A 22,179-nucleotide genomic window follows, 5' to 3' on the forward strand; every position below is an offset into this window, starting at 1 on the left:
CAAATGTCATACACATATCGGGTTGACGGTTATGCAGCAAACACAAATTCATTATCGCAGTGCATGTGGGAAAATTCGCCGCCTATCCTATAAACATAAAAAGGGCCATTAAAAAGACGAGTTTTTCGTGAGACGTTTTGTGCAAGCGGATTGGCTGTTTGCTTTGACCATAGTTCAGCCCTATGGCCAGCACAGACATTGTAGTCATAGTCCTGTATAACACATTCCTCCTGCGGAGGGATCTGGTAGGAACGTTGGGTTGCTCGGTCAATGGCCAGGGTCAACGGCGGCGTGGTGTATTCCGCAAATATGCCCGACTGTGAGGGCGGGCACAAGCCGGCGTGAGTAGGTTAAACGTTGAGTTTTATAAGGGCACCACGGGGTGACCAGCCCCTCCCCACTCAGCCCCACCCCTCCCACCCCCCACCCAGCCCCACCCTCTCCACTCAGCCCCTCCCCACCCTCCCCACCCAGCCCCTCCCCACCCTCCCCACCCAGCCCCTCCCTCCCCACCCAGCCCCTCCCTGCACGACGGACACAATAATCCCCTGTGGGCTGGTGTAACCAGGAAGTTCCTACAAGCATACAGTGTTTTGCTTCACTGCCCTCTGCTGCCCACGCCTGTAGTTATTAGACATGATGCTCACCGATCCAACCACTCTCCAGTCTCAACCTGGCTTAACTTCCGTAGGTCGGGCGCGCAATCCGAGCGATGTGGCCGAAGGATGTTGGAACATTACATGGATTTTTTGTTTCTCACCGACACGTGTTTTGCGTGTTCGTCAGGGTTGTCCGACGTTTTGCTGCACGTGCCGGGAGATTCTCCAGCGTCACGTCGAACAACAGCACGGGGTGACAACTCGAACACATCGGAGAGAGAGCCGTTTTGAAACCGAATCTCACGTGATCATCATCAACGGTCGTGGTTCTCGGTGCAACGCCACAATTATCTCAATAAATACACGTCATTTTGCCGCGTGTTCTTCTCTTTATATGTGGAGTGACATCGCTGTGTAAACCAAGGCCGTAGCCATGGAGTCAACACTGGGGGGGGGGGGATCAAATCTGACAGGGTGTCTGGGGGTCCCAACGCAGAAAAAGATCTAACTTTGAAAACTCATTTCCTGCCTAAAATATTGGAAAAATCACCAACATATAGGATGGACTTTTTTTTACAATAATGTCGAATAGTGTATTATATTACCTTGCTCTGTTTTAACTTTTTTTTTTACCATTTCTTGTTTCATTGTATGTAATGGCAGAGATTAGGGATTAATAAAGTACAACCATAACCACAATCATATAAACAGAAATCTATGCATTGATGTATATGAAGACAAGTCCAAATATTGTGGCCAAGGTTGAGAAAATAGTTTTTATTTACATAGCATAGCAATTTTTTTAATAGCAATATATTGGGGGGGGGTATTTTGAACATATTTGAATATTGGGGGGGGGGGTGTGTCCCCCAAAATATATTACAATTACGGCCTTGGTGTAAACACCCCCCCCCTCTCTCTGTCTCTCTCCTGGTGTAGACTGTAGATGAGTCGAGACCTCACGTCGAGCAAAGAAATTGGATTGTCGCCGTTTTTGTTTCACGCGAAACATCGCACGCGACTTGCGAATCCGTGCCGTACACAGCCAGCGCCATGCGGCGTTGCATTTCAATCAAGAGAGTTTTTTATTAAATTTATAATCACAGTGGAAGCCAGCGTGGCTTATTTATTTATTTACGCACAAATGCAATTAGGGTATTGACTCAATGCCAGACGGCAATTTATGGCGCATGGGTAATGGATACAGTACCGCCACGCGTGAATCGTTGTATTACGCGTTGCGTGTTCCGCCTGTCGTGACAATGAAACACGGAGTAGTACGTGCAGACCCTTGGTCAATCCGCTGCTGGACGAAGGCATACCTGTCAACTCCTTATCAGTGCTCTACCTTATTACAGAACAATTCAGAACGTATTGGTCACCCCGTGCCCTTATAAATCTCAACGTTCATTCTACAAAGTCCCCATCACAAGGGAGAAACACAAATAGACAATTTTTTTGCCCGTATTAAAACGGCTGTACGCCGTACAGACCTGAAAACTCGATTTTCCCTGTACAAGAAGAATACGGCGTAAACCGCATGGGTTGACACAAGGCCTCCCCCACGCCGTGTTTTTGGCCATGTGAGTTGGCTTGACCATACTTCACCACGCCGGTCGGTGCGAAATTGCCATGGGCAAGGGGGTTGGAGGGGGGGGTGCTCAAAACCAGCGCAGATGTCACTTTGCCACGCCGATGGTAGCCGTGGGTGGGAATCCAACTCAGGTGGCCAACTCAGTGTTCGCAGCGCGGTGCGCTGAGCCCGGGAGCTTCTTCCTCCTTCTTATTGGTTATTTCGGTAAAGTCACGTAGAAGTGAAATAATAAAATAATAAAAATAAAACATAATAAAATAATAAAAATAAAACATAATAAAATAATAAAAATAAAACATAATAAAATAATTCTCACGACGTTTCGGCCACAACGCAAGCAGCCGTCCTCAGGTGAAGAACAGGTCTGTCGGAAAGACAGCGTCTGAATGAAATACCACCAGACGCTGTCTTTCCGACAGACCTGTTCTTCACCTGAGGACGGCTGCTTGCGTTGTGGCCGAAACGTCGTGATAATTATTTGATTATGTTTATTTGTATTATTTTATTATTTCCCTTCTACGTGACTTTGCCGAAAGAACCAAGGAGATGAATCCCTGCAGTCACGAAAGCTTTCAATCGAAACGAAAAATTATTTTTCTTTCTTACTCACCCACGACGGACTGCAGGGGGCGCTGTTGGCCCGTTACGAGGATCCTTCACAGATGCACAATTGCATCGCCTTTGCCAATCCACTGCTGGATGAAGGGCCTCCCCACGCCGTTTCGGTTTTTAGGCAGCAACAACAACAACAACCAGTTCAGATATTTTCTTGAAGACGCCACTCGGGGAATCAAAACGTTGCCTTAAAAGTGCCCTGGCGATGAGAAAGCGTTTGAGAAAGACAGTTGTCCACTGCTGGATGACGCCTTGCAGGACCGTGAGGATGAGTTCACCTCATCGCAACCACGATAATCAGCGCGGGTCGTTAAAGGTGGAACTCTGGCGGTACGAGAGAGGTCCATGACCAGTTCAGCTGTCACTCGCCGCTGATGTTAGCCGCGGTCGGCAACACAACTCGAGTGGACCGTGCGAGATTAGCGCAGTGCGCTCACCACTGCCCCACCGCTCTAACCCTAATTTATTTCAAGAACTGTTGTTTGCTGTCTCCCCGACAGACCTGAGGACGGCTGCTTGCGTTGTGGCCGAAACGTCGTGAGAATAATTTTATTATATTGTATTTTTATTATTTTATTATTTCCATTCTACGTGACTTCACCGAAAGAACCAAGAAGATGAATCCCTGCAGTCACGAAAGCTTTAAATCGAAATTTAACTGCTGTTTGCGTTAAGTTTGTTGTTCTTTCCCCGCACCTCCCATGAGCACGGTCGACTACGTACGGTGCGAAAGAAGTTCAACATTCGTACATAGCACAGCGCACCCGTATCCAAGCAATTAAGCGGAACGAGTAGAACAATAACGCGTTCCACATACTTAAACACGCGTTTAGGATATGATTTAGCAACACTCATTGTAACTAACCTATTCCGGACCGTACCAACTCGTCTCGCCGGGGGTGTCGATTAGTAACGGCGTGCGTGACACAAAGACAACGCCACCAACCGCAGACGAACTTAACACACACACGAAAATAAATCACATCCTCCCATTAAAACATCGCGTCTTCGCCTCGCCCTGCCATTAAACGTCCACGTTTTGTGCCCGAACTCATCCCCGCCCTAAGGCGTCCACACACAAACACCCCCTCCCGACCACTCGGATGTTGGAACGGCCCTAAAAATGCACTCCCCGAGTCTCGTTGCCTCGGCGACTGAGCGCAACCGAAAGAGATTGCGACCTGAGATCTCTCAAAGTGGTCACGGACTGCCTTAGGGGGGGGGGGGCGGGTGTTTATTGGTTGTTGTTGTTGTTGTTTTGGGGTGTGACGACCCGTCTCGAGGAAGAGGGGGGGGGGGGGGTTAGGGGTTCGCGGTGCCCCGCTGGGGACCGAGCGGCGATGTCGGGGTTGGTGGACCACGGGGAGACGCAGCGAGTCGGGGGCATCCTTCTCAAGGTAGTTCACCCATCACCATTCACTACTCATTCACTCTCCGTGGCTCATTCGCTTTTCATTCTCCAAGCTGCTCTTCATTCGCTCCTCGTTCACTCCGTATTCGCTACACAGTCGCATTACGCCCACCAATTTACTCTTGATTCACTCTGCGTTGAATCATTCACCTTTCATTCGCTCGTATCCTCTAACTGAGCGCGTGGGGTGTTCGCTCATTGATACTTTGTAATGATTCACTCGTCGTTAACTCACTTACTCTTAACTCGCTCATTTACTCCCCACGGTTCGCATTCTCGTGAGCACAGTTGGCTACGTACGGCGCGAAAGAAGTTCAACATAGTACGTACATTCACGAATTAAGCGCGATATTCGCTATTCATTTTCTCCTCATTCACTCATCAATCATCTCACTGACCTGTCATTACCCAGCCTTAATCGATACGTGCATAGGGTATTAACCACTCCATATTCACGATTCGTTAGTCACGTCTCATCATTCACTCTTCGTCATTCACGTTCACTCAGGACATATTCTCTACTGTCATATGGTACTCACTTTTAAAGACATTAAATCTCAAACATTAACCGTCAATAAATACACACGGTATTCGCTCTCTGTTATTCAGTCACATTCATATCGCTGTAGGGTATCTAGACACAGGGGGGCGGGGGGCTTTAATATCAGCTGGATCGGTGACCCAAACTGTATTTCCACACACCACATCGATCCGTACCCCTCGCTATGGGCTGTAGCTCCTAGTCACTTGTTCATCACTGCAGTTTCTAGGACGCCACGGTGGCAAAATGTTCATTACCTCGCCAGGTATACCGGCGACCCTGACGCCAGCTGTATATTTGGAGTTTGCATGTTTTTCCCCCCGTGGTCGCGTGGATTTTTCTCCGTGTCCTCCGGTTTTTTTCTCCCCCCCCTCCCACCTCCACATTTAGAATCGACGCCACGCCTTTCGAGTATTTGCTTCGCTCGAAAGTTACACGCGGAAAGCCACCACGTTGAGCTGTCATTTGTGGCTAAGTAGCTTCTGAAAAACAGCTACGCGGCTCAGTGGGCCTTAGGGGCCGGCCATAAATGACGTCACGCACCTGGGCGGGAGGGGGGTCAGACATTTGTGACGATGTGTGACGAGTGGGGGGGGGGGGTTGAGAAATGTGACATCTCATCAAAATGCCCAACTTTAAATAAATATAAACACGTTCTACTTAATTGAATAGACTTTTTAACAAATGTTTTCTCCTACAACATCAGAGTGCAGCGCCACATCAAATACGCACTACAATGACAATAATTTAAAGCGATTTGAAGCATGTTTTATTTTCAAAATGGAAATATGTTTTTGGGGGAGGGGGGGGGGCAGAGCTTTGTGACGTCATATTTGAGGGGGGGGGTCTGACTTTTTGTGACGCCGTGTGACGAGGGGGGCGGTCAAAAATCGTCCAAAATCGCGTGACGTCATTTATGGACGGCCCCTTGTCACTGAATCGACACTGCTGAAAACGATGCGCTCCCAGAGAAGGGCGAGTTTGCGGCTCAGAGACAAGATACACGAAGGAAACTATTGTCTGTTTTATTGATATACATACATTATTGGGTGAATCAATACCCCCGGTAAAATGAATAACGTTTAGGAGCCTCGTAAACTGAGAACGTGAACGTTGCTTTGATGACTGCATAGTGCTCCCTCTAGCGGCGAAAGTCTTACATTGGGTGCATGCAATCTTTTCCATGTCTAGATTTGAAGCTTTCGTGACTGCAAGGATTCACATTCTTAGGTTTTTTCGGTAAAGTCACGTAGGTAAAAAAGTTAAAATAAAAATTAATAAAAGTAAAATAAAAATAAAAATCACGACATTTCGGAGGCAACACAAGCTTCCGTCTTCAGGTGGAACCGTCACAGCCCGACAGCTGTATATACACAGAGTATTATATATACGGAGTGGTATCTCTTGTAATCTCTCATTTACTTGATACAGCTGTCGGGCTGTGACGGTTCCACCTGGAGACGGAAGCTTGTGTTGCCTCCGAAACGTCGTGATTTTTATTTTTTATTTTACTTTTATTAATTTTAATTTTTTACCTACATGACTTTACCGAAACAACCTAAGAATATATTTTCCATGGTCTGCACATTGCCTAACAATACACAACTTTATATATATTCGTGTCTGTGTATAGGTGTGTGTGTGTGAAGGAGGAGCGGTAGTGTAGTGGTTAGCGCGCTGCGCTACGAACCCGGGTTCGATTCCCGCTCACGGCCAACACCATTGTGACGATTATTTGAACCGGTCCTGAGCCTCCCCTATGTCGACTCAGCCTCGAATGTAGCACCTGGTGCGATGTGTAAACATCGCCACTTGGGAGACAAAGGCGGCCGGGCGTGGTGCTAGCCACCTAACCCCTCCTGTGCCGTGCCGGCCTTCATATGTGCTCGCTAACAGCACTTGCCCCAACAGTCTGTTACAGGCTATACGGGGGATCTTTTTGTGTATGTGCAACAACAGGTTCATATCTGTGTGAACCTGTGGTATTAGGACTTGTACTGGTTCCCCCCTCGGTCGACTCAACCTTAAAAACGAGTAGTGTACCGTGTCTGATACAGTGAAAAACAAAGGCGAGCGGGCGTGGTTCTTGCTATACGTACACAATTCTGTCGTGCCCCAACAGCCTGCAAGGCAATTAGCTGTGGAGCCTGGTAGGTATGGGTCCCGGTGCAATTAACGAAATGCGGGGGGAGGGGTGGGCACCTGTACAATTCCCCACCACCACCACCTCTTGGTAGGCCCTCTAACCCATGGACACCGGTGCAATTGCACCGCCTGCACACTCGCTCGCTAAGTCACTGATGGTTAGGATCGTTGTCGTTGTGCTGCCCCCTGTGGCTAACATAACTGCATCGATCTTGATTTGAAGCTTTCGCGACTGCAGGAATCCATAGTCTTTGGTTCTTTCGGTAAAGTCACGTAGGTAGAAATAAAATATTTTATTTTATAACTATTTTATTTTATAACTGCATCGCTCGCTTTCAGATGTTCTTCTGTGGCCGTCTGGAATGCTCTTCCTTTCGAAATTCGGAAGCCACTGCAGCTATGCACTTCTAAATCTCGATTGAAAACTAATTTCTTTAGAACTGCTATTTGGGTTTAGTTTGTTGTCCTTCCCCCGCACCTCCGATTAGCTGCGAACGTTGCGAAAGAAGTTCCAACATACGTACGTGACGTACCCGTGCAGGTGAAGGAGGACCTGGTGAAGCTCAGGGACGGGCTGACGCACATCCGCATCCATGGCGACGGAGAGGTCATCGACATTCAGGCCCTGGATTCGGCCATCCTGAAGACGGAGACGAGAATCCAGGTGTCGTATGCAGATACAAAGAAAAGATACACGCAGTATAAATTGCCACGCTGCGTTGGCAGGGGTGCACACGTACAAATAACGAAAGCTTAAAATGTTCGTGTATTTAATAGACGACGTTTTTGTTAATGACCATTTTTATGGCAATATTGTTGACTCATGTGTTTTTTGACCTGCCCTGTGTGTAGTTTGATCGCTTTCTCCTCGTGCTTGTGGGTTTTCTCCGGATACCACAAACCCTTCCAAGTTAAACTAAATAATTATTTGAGTAACTGGTGACATACGAGAAGTGGAAAGTTTTTTTAAACAAGTCATGGGGATTTTAGGAGGCATTCCGAGGTAAATAAGGATACAAACAAAAATCATAAAGTATTAATATATCTGTGTTTGCGCTGTGCAATTCAACCATTTTTAACCTGTTTAAAAGATTTGAGCAGGTTTTTACGTAATATTTTAATATGCCTCTGCAGTGCGGTTCAAATTGCTCACACTAAGTATTGCACTTACCAACAAAATATCATAAACAACGGAGCGGGTGTTTTAAAAATGTATGGTATGTTATTACATGCTTTGAATCATTGCATACTACCCACTGCGGCGTTTGGTTCATAAATACGGTCATTCTGCCCAAAAAAAAATGGAACAAAAACTGAAAATGGTGGAGAGATGCATGCTTGGAATGAGAAAGAAAGATGAGCACGCAGGTTAAAGACATAACTACAACTATTTGGGCTTGGGTGAGACTCATCGCTAAACGGGATGATGGCCGTTGGTCAAGAACAGTGATGGAGTGGCAGGCGAAGTGAAGAATGCACCCGAGGAGGATTCCCGCTGAGGGGAGATGGAGCGATGAAACAAAATCGCGTGCAGGCGCCGGGTGCTTTGTTACGACGACGCTGGATCGCGGCGAGATTGCGGACGGCCTAGGGAGGCCTTCACACAGCAACGGGCCGACGGCGATCGTCGCGGGTTTTATTTCGTGTAAGCCATTCGCGAGGTCACAGGTTACTTTCGGCATACCCTCCTCCCTCAGTGAATATTTTAATCCTCCCTCAGTGCTACGCGGAACAGTGCCTGGACTCGCTCAACAGCCAGGTGCTCACGCTGCCTTCGCTCGACGAGACGGGCACACAACGCGAGGCTTTCATCCAAAGGTGCTTTGAACGTCTCCGTCTCGCCGGGGGGACGAACTCTCTCGCGCGAGGTTCCTCTTTTGGCCCGCTACGCCTCAGTCAAAAAAATGTTTGGAATTTTTTTTTACGTAAAAATGCAAACCCCTTTGCGATGAGATGGCGTTCGTAAAAGTACCCACATATCTACGAGATAGGGAGTCGGGAAATGAAGCATGCCTTTGTTAAATCTTATTCACGACCCGCTCTTGTCGCCTTGCATTTTTGGCCTTATTTTTATTTTACTTGCCGATGAAATCCGCCTGCCCCCCCCCCCCCACCAAAAAAAAAGCCGTGCAATTTTAGTTTTAACTCCCTCCTTTTCAGCGACCCCCTGAGCGAGGCCCTGAGGACTCTACGGAAGCCGTCAACGGGACGGGAGGGTCGCGCGCTGGAGTCACACAGCTCGCCCGGAATCCGCGTAAGGCTCCTATCGATGCGTGCACCTGACCTCGGCCAAGGGTCCGCTTGATAACCCACAGTCGTGAGTGATGTCACCGGAGCCATTAGGAAGCCACTGGAGCTGTGCACTTTTAAATCGAGATTTAACACTCATGTTTGTAGGACTGCTTTTGTGTTTAGTTGGTTGTCCTTCAGCCACATCTCGTACAGTGCGAAAGAGGTTCAACATACATACAGTCAGCTGGGCTCGGTGGTGCACCTCTCAATGCAGGGCTTTAGTGGTGGGGCCGGTGGGTGGGAAGCTCAGAGATCAAGTGTGGTGTGAGTGACACCCACCCGCAGTCCAGAGGGGCAGTAGAGAAGATTAGGTCACTCTTCAATTGTGCCGTGTTTAAGTGTCACCCCCCTTTTTACATGTGAGCTTTCTCCACTTTGCCAACTATTTTATGCTACATCCTTCGGCATGACCTTTTGACCCCCGATATTATTCCGATTGTGCTATCGGCCTCATGCCGTGCGGCAAAGTATCTCATCCGCATTCTCACAGGGCAATCAGGTCAAGTGACAAACGAAATTTACGATGATGGACATTGTATCTAATTCATTGGTGACCTGGCCATGACCATCAACTCACCACACATATGAGATCCCAGTTTAATCACAGGTGGCTGAATACTGAAATAAAACTCTTAGGTTTTTTCGGTAAAGTCACGTCGGTAAAATGATAATAAAATAAAATAATAATAAATGAAAATAACTCAATTAAATCACGACGTTTCGGAGGCAACACAAGTCTCTGTCTTCAGGTGGGACCGTCACAGCTAAGAAGAGGTGTTAAGATGTTATATTATTATATTATAATATTATTTTATTATGTTTTATTTTCATCTTCTTGGTTCTTTCGGTAAAGTCACGTAGAAGGGAAATAATAAAATAATAAAAATAAAATCAATAAAATATTATATTATTAAATTAGTATCTAATGTTATTATATTATTTAATAATGTTTTATGTTTTTTATTTTATTATTTCCCTTCTACGCGACTTTACCGAAAGAACCAAGAAGATGAATCCCTGCTGCAGTCACGAAAGCTTTACATCGAAATTTTACCCTGGTCCTCCTCCTCATCTGACGCAGCTGCGGCAGGCGATGGAGGCGAGGATTCTATCGGACCCCGAGAACCCCCAGAACAGACCGCTGTTGTGGGACACGTACGGCATCCAGCTGCCCACCGTGCGGAGGCGCGAGGCTCAGGTGAGGCGGCACTCCGTCTCCGTGCCGCGCCAGCGATCCGGGGTGGCCACGGTGCCACCGTTCACGGCAGAGTACGGCGATTTGATGGTCACCGCGATGCATCAATGTTTTAACTAAATAATTTTTTTGCCGGTGTGACTGCGTGCATGGCGTTGTACGTATGTATGTGTGTTGAAGGTCTTTCGCACTGTATATCGCCAACCGTGCTAATCGTAGCTGCAGGGTAAGTACAAAAAACTAAATTCAGTGAAAAAAAGTTTTTAATTTAGACTTTAAGGGGAGCGGTGGTGTAACGGTTAGCACGCTGCACTGCGAACGCAGCGACCCGCGTTCGATTCTTGCTCACGGCCAACACCAGTGACGATTATCTGAATCGGTTTTGGGCTTCCCCTAGGTCGACTTAGCATCAAATTAGTACCTGGTACTATGTGTAAACATTGCTCCTTAGAAGCACAGCCGGACGTGGGTTCTGCCTACCCACCCCCTCGTGTGCCGTGCTGGCCTTCGTTGGTGCTCGCTAACAGCACTTGCCCCAAAAAGTCTGCTAAGGCTATGCAGGGAATACTTGCCTTTGACTTTGCCACCAGTTGCTGCTTAAGTTGCCCTCCTGCCACCTGGTCCCTGTCAGACGGCGACTTTGGAGTGGAAAATCTCGCTGGGGTGTTTTTATGCAGTCACAGCCCGAATAAAGTTACAACGTGAATTGTATTCATGGCTGTGAACATCTAAATTCATAATATCATCCTCCCTGAACTTTGTACTTTAATTGTATTTTACATTTTTATCGCCTTGATTTCGTGCTTTGCCGTACCCCGAGTAGGAATAAAGATTGATTAAATGTTATTCAACTGTGGTTCACTCAACATACGTCTGCCATGAGCCGTCTAATCGCTGCAACTTTACAATCTCTGTCGCTGAGAATGCACGTGCAGGCAGAAAATTATCACTTCGTGTAACCACCTCACCATCAATTAATCTGCAAGATGTTTTACAAAGCACTCATTTAATGGGTAACAGCTATTGTCTTTACAACGTATTCTTAAATTTAAATCTTTCAATTTATTAAAGATCTTGTCAGGAAGGAAAATAATAAAAATAAAACATAATAAAATAATTCTCACGACGTTTCGGCCACAGAGTCTGAATGTTCTCCACCTGAAGATGGCTGCTTGCGTTGTGGCCGAAACGTCGTGAGAATTATTTTATTATGTTTTATTTTTATTATTTTCCTTCTACGTGACTTTACCGAAAGAACCAAGAAGATGAATCCCTGCAGTCACGAAAGCTTTAAATCGAAAAATCTTGTCAGGAAGTTAAATATTTAAGAAATCTTAAGTGAGCTACCGTAATTACCATGAAGAGATATTTAGCAAAAACTGACCACACAATTTTCGTGGATCTTGTATTGTGGGATACACATCGTGGCATTGCCACACCCAGAAACGATTTGGCGTCGCGCGGTGTTGACGCAACTTTCCTTTCGTGCTGCCAATATGCTCACTTTATTTCGGCAAAGTCACGTAGAAATCAAAAAAGAAAATAATAATAGAACACGACGTTTCGATTGGAACACAAGCAACCGTCATCAGGTAAGAATGAATGAGAAAAAAACAAACATGGTAAACTTAGAAACACAATGCAACACAACACAACACAGAGAGCCGGACAACACAAACAACAGCAACACCGCACCTGACAGCAGTTCACGAAAGCTTCGAATCTAGTTTTCACTTTATTTCCTCGGCTTCACGCGGCATTTTTTCCCCCTCCTCTCTTCTCCTGGCAAGCTAGGCCCTGTTAGCGCAGACATCTGTCCTGTCTTGTTTGGCTGCCCGTCCTGATAGCAACATCCATCTGCCCGCGCTCAGCACTCGTCCCGAAAAGTCAAGGGGAGATACGCCCCTGCACTGTTTGTCAGTGGACCCGCGAGAATGATTAATGGTGTGTTTTGTGGCAGCAGGCTATCCGTAAACACAAACCCCAGGGAACATGGCAGACACTTTCGAAATTTCCACTTCGTGGCAGTTTTTCTTCCGAGATGAAATGCTTCTTTTTGACAATGTGTAGTTTTTCAAATCGGCGGTGCGGAGCACTCGTATCATGATATGCCGCAGCCTGACTGTGGCTCTTCAATTTTTGTTCAGCACGAGTTTCTGGTAAAGTTAGCAGGTAATGCAGCCTACAGTATGCAGCGAATGTAATGTGCATGACTGATGTGCATGCAAATGTATGAAAGCATTTTAAGCGCTGCTGTGGAGTGTTCATCATCATCATTGGCCACAGAGCTGTATGAAGGCTATTTGCCACCCCTCTCACGGTCTTGCGATACAACGATCCATCTTGCTCCTCCTTGTACACGAGCGGATTCCATCGCTCCATCTCCACGGGGGATGAACTCTCTGGAGCGTTCCCTCCTTTGACTTCCAGTCCGTTGTTCGTCTCGACCAGCGGCCATCACCGCTTCCAGTGATGTGTGCTGCCCATGCCTCTTTAGTTTTATAAAAAGTAATTATGAGGTCAAGTGACTTGTTCTCTAATTGTGGGTTCTCACATCTTTATGTTTTTTTAATTCACGTGGCATTTTATACGATATATTTTTTTTTAATAAGGCTTTCACCTGATTGGCCTCTGATTCAGCAGAATTTGTTTAAATAAGGAAACCAATTATATGACATTCATGGTTTCATCATCAGAGCGAGATTTATTATTGGCAAGAGCGCCCTCTGTTCATGACAGTGTCCCGTTCATCTTTAGTGGTAAAAAAAAGCAGTGAAGACAACGCAATAACGAATTTTGTCCGTGTGTACAAAACGAAAGCTCTTATGTTTTACGTAAATATTTCACTTTGCGAAGCATGCAACGATCTCTGTGTCGCAAGCATGGCTTCTGTACGAATGCAAGCGTCACAGCGCTTGCAGCTACAGTCAAGCAGGGGGCACTGGTGCGTTCATTTTCCTGAGTTGGGACTTCCTGGCAAGAACAATAACGCGGAGTTATGGCAGAGGCACCGCGACGCGTGTCCCACCATAAATCACATCTTCGGCGCCGCGTATCTACTGACCGATTTTTCTTCCGTGGGCTCCCGGTCTGTCTGACCTCTGCCACGCGGCTTCCCGACGTTGCTGGGCTCGGCACACATCTTCGCCGTCGTCGTATTGGCGCTTCAAAATAACGCTACCGGCGCGCGGAATAAATTCCACGGGTTCTTCGCGAACAGACGCCGCGAAAGGTCGCGAAAGCGAGGTTATGCAAGTGATGCGACACTGGAGAGAATGAAATATAACGGCAACCAAAAAAATATATATTTTGTTCGGGAGCGTTGTGACGGGTAATTGATGGCTTTTATGTCGCGTCCCTTGGTCCGTCTCGTTTCAGCTTCTTCCCGGGAGGCTTCTGAAGAGGGGAATTCCTGAGCCCCTCTCTGGCCGCCCGCCCCTCCACAGAGGGCCCATCTCTCTGCCTCTGCCTCCCATCCCTGATAAGGATGGCCGAGGAGGTGGGTTCATGGTGAAGGAGGCAGCTGCCGATGCACGTGCAGCATTTTTATGGGCACTTGTGGAGATGACTATCATCACCACCACCACCACCACCGTCGTCATCATCATCACCATCGCTTTAATTTGTACTGCGCCTTTTGCACCATATCTGGAAAGCACCCCCATTCCCGAAACAATCATTGTACAGCAGAGTAACGCTCGAGTATTATGTTGGTGTTATAATTTTCAGGTTTATTCTGTGGGCATTCCAGAATTACGCTTTCAGAAACTGTGATGCAACGACAAGTCAATGCTACAATCATTAGTTGTATCGCCGCAGACAAGATCAGCTGTCCAGGTTGAAAATGTATTTAACAGCTTTGTGAGTTATTGAGAGGTGATAGAAACGAGCACTTTTAATTGAAGTGTGGGTATTTCAAAGCCAGCGCACAGTTTCCTTGGCAGCCCGTAGAACGTACTTCAGCGCAGGTGTAAATTTGTCCATCCGCTTTCCTCTGAATAGTAAGAGTTCCGCTGAATCATGTACTGCAGATTAACAGATGTACTGCCGATGTATTAGGGTCAGCGCTCTGAAACCATTTACGTCACGGACCAATTTTGCAACGCGATATGTGAATGATGGAAAAGCTGGTCACAGCCCACCAAGTGTCTCCGCCAGTGGTTGTAAATCAGACGCAAACAGAGCAGCGGTGTAGGCGGGCTTTGATAAAGAACGCAGTTGGTTCTGGTCAATATGAATGTGTGCTGTGTGGAGCGGAGTCACTTGTGACCAAATCACCAGGAATGCACCCCATATCCTCGCAGCTTGGCAGCTGAACAGGCTTGAGTCTGGATAATGCTTTGAGGGGTGTCCACCGTGCATTAAGCGGGAGCCGCAGGCTGCTGCAGGACCACGTTGTCAGCACATGGCAGTGCGGCAAAATCAATCGTTGTGCTGTACTATGCTCCAACACCTGCGCTCCCTGCCTTCACCAACCGGTACAGACTAAATTGAGAAATATGGTTAAATAACCCTGAAGGCACGCATGGTGTGGGGAGGTCCACAACCAGAAGTGGACTCATCAAAGAGCTTCTGCCATGTAGATGCACATATGTATGTAGATGCTCACATGTATGTAGATGCTCACATATATGTAGATGCTCACATGTATGTAGATGCTCACATGTATGTAGATGCTCACATGTATGTAGATGCTCACATGTATGCGGAATGCTCTATGCTGCAGAGGAATGTGGGTTTGGATCTCGCCTGTGTTGGTGCGTTTCGTGATTTTGTCACCAGAGGGAGTGAGCTAACAAAAGCCTCTGGTTTGCTGTGCATTACGTTGAAAAGGCCCTTACAAGTATACAAACAATATTTTTTTTTTCATAAAAGGGAAATTTGTGAATATGTGTGTCTGTTCGAAATGTTTAGCATACTTCCCGACATGCAACAGACTTGAAATTTGGCATGTGGGTAGCTTCCAGACTTACACAATACAAAAAGTATAAAACTAGACTTTTGTATTTGGGGGGGGGGGGGGGCAATAATGGATATAATATATTGCACGGCAAGTGAGCGGTGACGTCACATCTGTGATGTCACCCGCATGCGGCAGCGTCACGCAGTGCGCCTGCTGACGTCACGCACCCCCCCCCCCCCAAACCCTCCGCGTAGGCCGTGTATCCCGCACAAATGTGCTGCGTAGCTGTCTCGATGTTCTAAGTCAACGCGACTAATTTCAGCTCGCTCCTAAATATAAAGCAGAAACAACATCTGTTTGTGTGAAGCAGCAAAAACTCTCGAATGCTGAGCTCTGACGTCACGAAATTTGCACAGCTCATGCTGTCTGGCGTTTCTAAGGGAACGCAGTACCTTCCCGAGTTGCCTAAATCGACCTTAAACGTGGGTTAAGGTTGAATTTCCTTCAGTGAAAAACATCCGATTTAGTTAAATGTATTAGTTTCGGCTTTTTTTTATTTCTTGCAAGCATCACTTTTTTTTCAGGGTTTTTCAGTGAAATAAGGGAATATTAAATTAACCCGAGACAAGAATCCAAGTCCCGGGCGAAGCCGGGTAGTAAAGCTAGTGGACAATAAGAATCACGGGGCATGGAGTATTGACGCAGTGTTTAACACATTCTCCCACCTTCACTGACCAGTCAGTGCTAGGTGAAGTGTGGTCAAACAACCCCCATGATCAACATGATGTGCGGAGGTCTTTATCCCGTGGTGGATTAACGGTGTAATGATGACCAAATCCTCAATTCCTCTAATGTCAATGAATTACAGTAATTTGTAATCCCTTACACTGGAGGCAAAAAGCCTGTATTTGATTTTTTTTACATAGCAAGTCTGAATATTTGTTATTATGCTCCATCAGGATTGCATGCTGATCACATTTAGCAAGCTCTTTGGAACACCACTGTTTTAAGTCGGTTGCAAAACTGGCTCAGACTCAAGCATGGATCTCGAACATTCTACTTCTAATCTATATTTATAGAGCGCCTTCCCCGAAGGCCTTCCCTGAAGGCGCTCCACATAGCTTACAAAACTGTGGCAGAATAGAAATGATTTGAATGGTTGTGTACAAGGGTTGAGAAATGAGTGACAGCGATAGAGGGGTACTTAGGGATCACGAAAGGGGAGAGGAGTGACGGGAAGGAGTGGAGGAGGGTCGAGGGCAGGGAAGAGGAAGAAAATTGGGCAATAGAGAGAAGGTAGAGCTTGAAGATAGGAACAGAAGGAGGTTAAGGAGGAGGACTGCTTAATGTACAAGGGGACGTTAATTCCATCTGCCGGTGACTGGTTCCAGGTCTCGGGGCTGGAGGCCCCAGTGAATCGGTGGTCGCCGTATCGATTTGGTTCCGTTGAGGGATATCACTAAATGTCGCACAGCTCAATGACAAGTGAACATTGGAAAGGTGTTACCAAATGATGACTAGCAATTTCACTCGCAATAATAATAATAACAACAGATTGCTTTATTTAAATTATATTTAATATCTTACGTGATGCCAGATGCCTCGTCGTATTTTAAGGTTGGCAACTTATTACTGCGCACCCAAAACAAATCCAGCGGCTTTAATGCGCGCGTGAAACGGCCTTGTGGTTTATTTATTACACAACAACGCTCGTAGCGGACGTTCTCGACGGCTTTTGAAGTTGTTCAAAAATATGTTTCGCCATGCACGTCTCTCCCCTGCGCTAAGCAAAATTGAAACGCTGACGCAGGGCAATGGCTGAGGGTGTTACCTCAACGGCACCTGGAAGTCATTCAAAACTTAAAAAAGGGCGTTCGGTTCAGAAGAGGTGAAGTGCCTTCCACGCGACACGCTGGAGTGTTTTGCGGGATATTGCGTTTTACCACCTTGCTCATTCTGCTTGCGGATTTTGTGGCCCAGTCACCTTTGTGCCGCTCTTTTAATTTTATGGGACGGTATATTAAAGGAAACTGGAAAGATATTAGAATTAATAGGTGCGGTTATGAATGTAATTTATACGTGCTCACGGTCTCCGCGTAGGACAATATGCGGGAGTGGCTCATCATGTGTTTTAGATGTGATTCTCGATGTAATGGCATGTTATTTGGCACAGATTGCTCTCAATATGTCAGTAACAGCCCCCAATGAATTGTAATGCTACTGGCCGGATTACATACTTTTGTCTAATGTCACACTCGGAATGCTTCAGAGACTCTGCCGATAATGTTGGTCATGTGATCGCGTTACAAATCACTGCGGAAATAGGATGGAATGTTTCAGAGATTGGGATCATTGGCCAATTCATTATTGCCCCGGACTAAAGTGGACTAAAAGACCCCTCTGTGCATAAAATAAAGAAAGAAAAAAAAGAGAGAATATCGTACGCCTCCTCCCGCATCAATCCCATCCGTCCTCCCCGCGCAGCGCCAAACGCCCGGCGCGTTATGAAATATAATTGAAAGCAGCAGCTTGAGTTGTGGAGATGGGTTTTGGTTATTACGGGGGCACTTGCAAAGAAATGCCGCCGGACGTTTAAGGAGATGCCTCGCATAAAACGGGGCCCGTTAAAGGGGAATCGGGCCCACAATGCGCGCCGCTGAGTAATAGCAGTCACGGCTCGGTTCCCTTCAAACGGCCGTCGAATGGCGACATCGCGTCGGATTGAGTTTGAGATTAAAATAAGATAACGCTAATCGTGTTGGGCCCGTGGAGGGCTCATTAAGCCGACGTGTGTAATGCATTTCGTTGTAGCGCCGCCCGTATGTTGCGCGGCGGTAAATGGGGGAACGCGGTTGCACGAGATTGCTTTTTCTCCCAGTGGGGCTTTGTCGATGATCTCCTTAATGTCCCTGCGTATGTTGCCGGCGTCTGTTCAAGCTGGCAGCATGTCCCTTTTTTTTTTGTTGCCCCCCCCCCCCCACACTTTTTCCCCTCTCCAATCCTTTTATATTTTTCTCTCTGCACCCACCCCCCTCCACACCCCACCACTCTCCTTCTCCTTCGAGGGTTAATCGTAAGGCGGGATTATACGTTACACCATGGGACCTTGCCCGCAATGTGGCTATGAACCGTACGAAAGATGAACTATGGGTTGTAAGTAGCGGCGTGCCCGGAGTTTTGACAAGGCCTTTTGTTTTTTGTTGTAAACGTGACTCGCACTCTTTCTCTCTCTCTCTGTGACTACTCCGTTGCTGTCCTGCTGTTTCCAATGAAAAGTTTGGTTCGGTATGTCGCCAGGTTCGTAGTGGGGGGTCGGGGGGTGTGGGGGTGTGTTGGGGGGAGACCCCCCCCCAGTAAAGGTGCCATGTGAAAATTTGCCCACAATTCCCAGGGAGCGTGCAATTGTAATAACCATCGCGAGGGAATAAAAATAATTAGGCGTGCGAAGAAAAAGTGGACTTGCCATAAAAGATGTTGCACAAAGCTGTGTCCATTGGAATGATAATGTGGCGTATTTGATAGCGGAATTTCAGAAAGCCGGGAATAAACATTCATTCAGAATGTCATCACTAAAGTACACGCGCTGTACTATGCGCCCGTTTATACAACAACGCAACGCTGCTCGTTTATACGACGACGCACAATGCAAAATAAAACAAAAATCACGTGAGCGATTTATTCCGCTTGTCCGGAATCTTTGATTTCAGGGTTTACCGCGGGCATTTGCTTCTTTTACGTTTATCGCGCGTGCTTATGTTTAAAACGTCATGTCAAGTAATTTACCAGCTGTTTCCGACCATCATTACATAAAACACCGCTGTGTAAAAAACTTTATTGTGTAATGATTGCGTAATGAAAAAAATTCGCGCGTGAGAAATAACGTCGTTTTTCACTCGAACACAAAAAAAAGGAACTTTTGCGATCGCAGTCCATCACGCACGGCGGAGCCTCAGACACGTCGGGCTCGCCGCTGTCACCCGCCGCTGCGTGGATCGTGGTCGCGACCGCGCTCGGGGAAGGAAGGCAAACAGCTTGGGGAGTCGTTGGGGGGTGGTGGTGGTGGTGGGTGGGGGGGTACACTCGGTGCTACGGCAGTGAGCACGCCAGATGTTCGGCTGCAGAGGACACTCGCTCGTGGGTCGTTACGGGTGCCGGTGAACCCCTTGCGGGCTCGGGGGCTCCGTCATCGTCGCTGTCCCCACCACTCACCCACCCCACCCCACCACATCGCCCCTCCATCCACTTCTGCCCGATCCCTCCCCGGCTTCCGCCACTGCAGCATACGCTCCGTATTTGCTGAATCTTTTGCCCTCGCACCTTGCCGTCACGATTGATTCCTCCGCAAATGCTGCGTTTACTCCAGAGAGAGAGCGCGCGCGTGTCCAGAACAAACGCCCTGGCTCGCGTCGACGAACGCTGGGGAAGTGGAGCTCAATGATCAAGACAGGGAAGAATCATATCATAGTCTTGGTTCTTTCGGTAAAGTCAAGTAGACAGAGTCTGAATGACTCTGTCTACTTGACAGACCTGTTCTCCACCTGAAGACGGCTGCTTGCGTTGTGGCCGAAACGTCGTGAGAATTATTTTTAGAATGTTTTATTTTTTATTATTTTATTATTTTCCTTCTACGTGACTTTACAGAAAGAACAAAGACGATGAATCCCTGCAGTCACGAAAGCTTTAAATCGAAATCAGATCATAAGCAGAGGGGTGGCGTGCTTGGCATGGGCCCTGGTGTGAGGAATGGAATTGAGTCGTCTCTGTCTCAACTTCCTCCCACATATTCTTAGGTTTTTTCGGTAAAGTCACGTAGGTAGAACATTAAAATTAATGAAAGTAAAATAAAATAAAAATCACGACGTTTCGGAGGCAACACAAGCCTCCGTCATCAGTTGTCTCGTTGTCTGTTAAAAACTCTAACAGATAGGTGGAATTCCTCCCCATAGAGGGCATTAATTCTAGATTTGAAAGCTTCAAATCTAGAATTCCTCCCACATTCGTCGCCTGGCACCTAGGGCCCCTGCGTTCCGTGGGCCCCGGTGCAGTTACACCGCCTGCACACTGGTTCAGCTACATCGCTGTGCTGCTGAACAATATGCCGTGTTCAAGCGTTACCTCCTATGCACGGGAGCAATCTCCACTCTGCTATTATTGGTCTTCTTCCATTTTAACGTTTCGCGGTTTGATTCCTCTCGTGCTATCGGCATCATGCTCGTGAGGCCAAGTATCCTTTTGGGGTCAGATTGTGACGATGTGTGACGAGGGGGAGAGGGGGGGTTTGAGAAATGTGACGTCACATCAAAGTGCGCAACTTTAAATAAATATAGACAAAACGTTCTACTTAATTAAATAGACTTTTTAATACATATTTTCTCCTACAACATCAGAGTGCAGCGGTACATTAAATACGCAATACAATGCCAATAGTTTACAGCAATTTGAAGCATGTTTTATTTTATTTGGGGGGGGGGGGGGCAGAGCTTTGTGACGTCATATTTGAGGGGGGGTCTGACTTTTTGTGACGCCGTGTGACGAAGGGGGGGGGGGGGTCAAAATCGTTCAAAATCGCGTGACGTCATTTATGGACAGCCCTATTGGCATTCTCACAGAGCAGTGCAACGTCTTGTGCTCGGCACACGGAGACATCGTCGAATTGCTTCTGACATCTCCGAGTGAACCACTTTTTAAATCCTCGCACGAAAGTCGAGACAAACGTGACGTAGTTTTGGGCCGCGCACGTGACCACCGGTGGTTGGAGCCTTAGGTACAGCAATTGGGCGGACCTTTGCTCGAGGCCGTACGGACACAGCCCATTAGGTTAAAATTTGGTCAGCGCAGTTCATGTTGGGTCAGGAGGATCCTGATGCCCTCGAGGTAAACAAAAGCTTGGCCATACAATTGCTGGAGTTATTTATTTATTTATTCTGGATAGCCTCAATTGAGTCTCAAGACTACTTCAAGCAGCTCTTGCATGAGGACATTTCGCCAAATTGTGGGGGGGAAAAAACTGTTGGACTGGCAATTATTGTTGGAGGGTTTTTTTTTTACGCGTGACTTGTTGACGTAGAAAAATTTCAAGATGCTTGTTCAGTTAGAATTGCACGTGGCCATGCTGTTATTTAGTCGGACTTAACTTGCGCCCGACCAGCTTGCTGCGTGTCTTCCATGAGTTTTCACAATTCAAATCCATTAGTGCTCATGTAAACATTGGTACAGAATTAGCATTAATCTAAATAAAATATACATTTCTTGTCAGCATGAACCAATGCTGTGTAAATCGATGTTTTTATTGTATCGCATTGAATGTAATTGAATGGCACATTGCTTTACTGTGACTAAGTGAATCGCATGGAACGGTGAATACCTTGATGAGTACGGGGTCCTATATTCTTTCGATTATAGAGCCAAGATTGTAGCCGGTGTCAACAAAGTTACGTACAGACTACTGGATAATAAGACGCATTCTGAACTATTCAACTATTCCTTTGAAAGGTGAGGGGAAGGGGGGGGGGGTAGAATTTTCCTCATAATCCAGAGGATACGGTAACATTGAACGATGGATACTGTACGATGAAGTGAACGCGCATAGGCCAGTGTGTCAGAGCAGAGTTTCAACTTTCAAACGTTCACTTCTCTGCTCAAAAGGATTTTCTCTGCGCAACTCACACGTGCTCTCATGACAACGAGCCAGTCAGCTTTCGATTGAAAGCTTTCGTGACTGCAGGGATTCATCTTCTTGGTTATTTCGGTAAAGTCACGTAGAAGGGAAATAATAAAATAATAAAAATAAAACATAATAAAATAATTCTCACGACGTTTCGGCCACAACGTAAGCAGCCGTCCTCAGGTGGAGAACAGGTCTGTCGAGAAGGTCTGTCGAGAAG

At 46.8% G+C, this 22,179-nt stretch overlaps 1 protein-coding gene across 3 annotated transcripts in view; it reads left to right on the forward strand.

Moving 5' to 3' along the window:
- Positions 1-4,120: 4,120 nt before the first annotated feature.
- Positions 4,121-22,179, forward strand: part of IQCH (IQ motif containing H) — a 67,761-nt gene continuing 49,702 nt past the window's right edge. For all 3 annotated transcript variants that reach the window (XM_078885989.1, XM_078885990.1, XM_078885991.1), the window contains exons 1-6: positions 4,121-4,205; positions 7,447-7,569; positions 8,626-8,723; positions 9,066-9,159; positions 10,279-10,395; positions 13,771-13,891. In XM_078885989.1, the coding sequence (XP_078742115.1) occupies positions 4,149-4,205; positions 7,447-7,569; positions 8,626-8,723; positions 9,066-9,159; positions 10,279-10,395; positions 13,771-13,891 (610 nt within the window). In that variant the 5' untranslated portion in view covers positions 4,121-4,148. The remainder of the gene's footprint in view (positions 4,206-7,446; positions 7,570-8,625; positions 8,724-9,065; positions 9,160-10,278; positions 10,396-13,770; positions 13,892-22,179) is intronic.

This window comes from Lampetra fluviatilis, chromosome 3 (genome assembly GCF_964198595.1).
Source record: "Lampetra fluviatilis chromosome 3, kcLamFluv1.1, whole genome shotgun sequence".
Taxonomy (NCBI): domain Eukaryota; kingdom Metazoa; phylum Chordata; class Hyperoartia; order Petromyzontiformes; family Petromyzontidae; genus Lampetra; species Lampetra fluviatilis.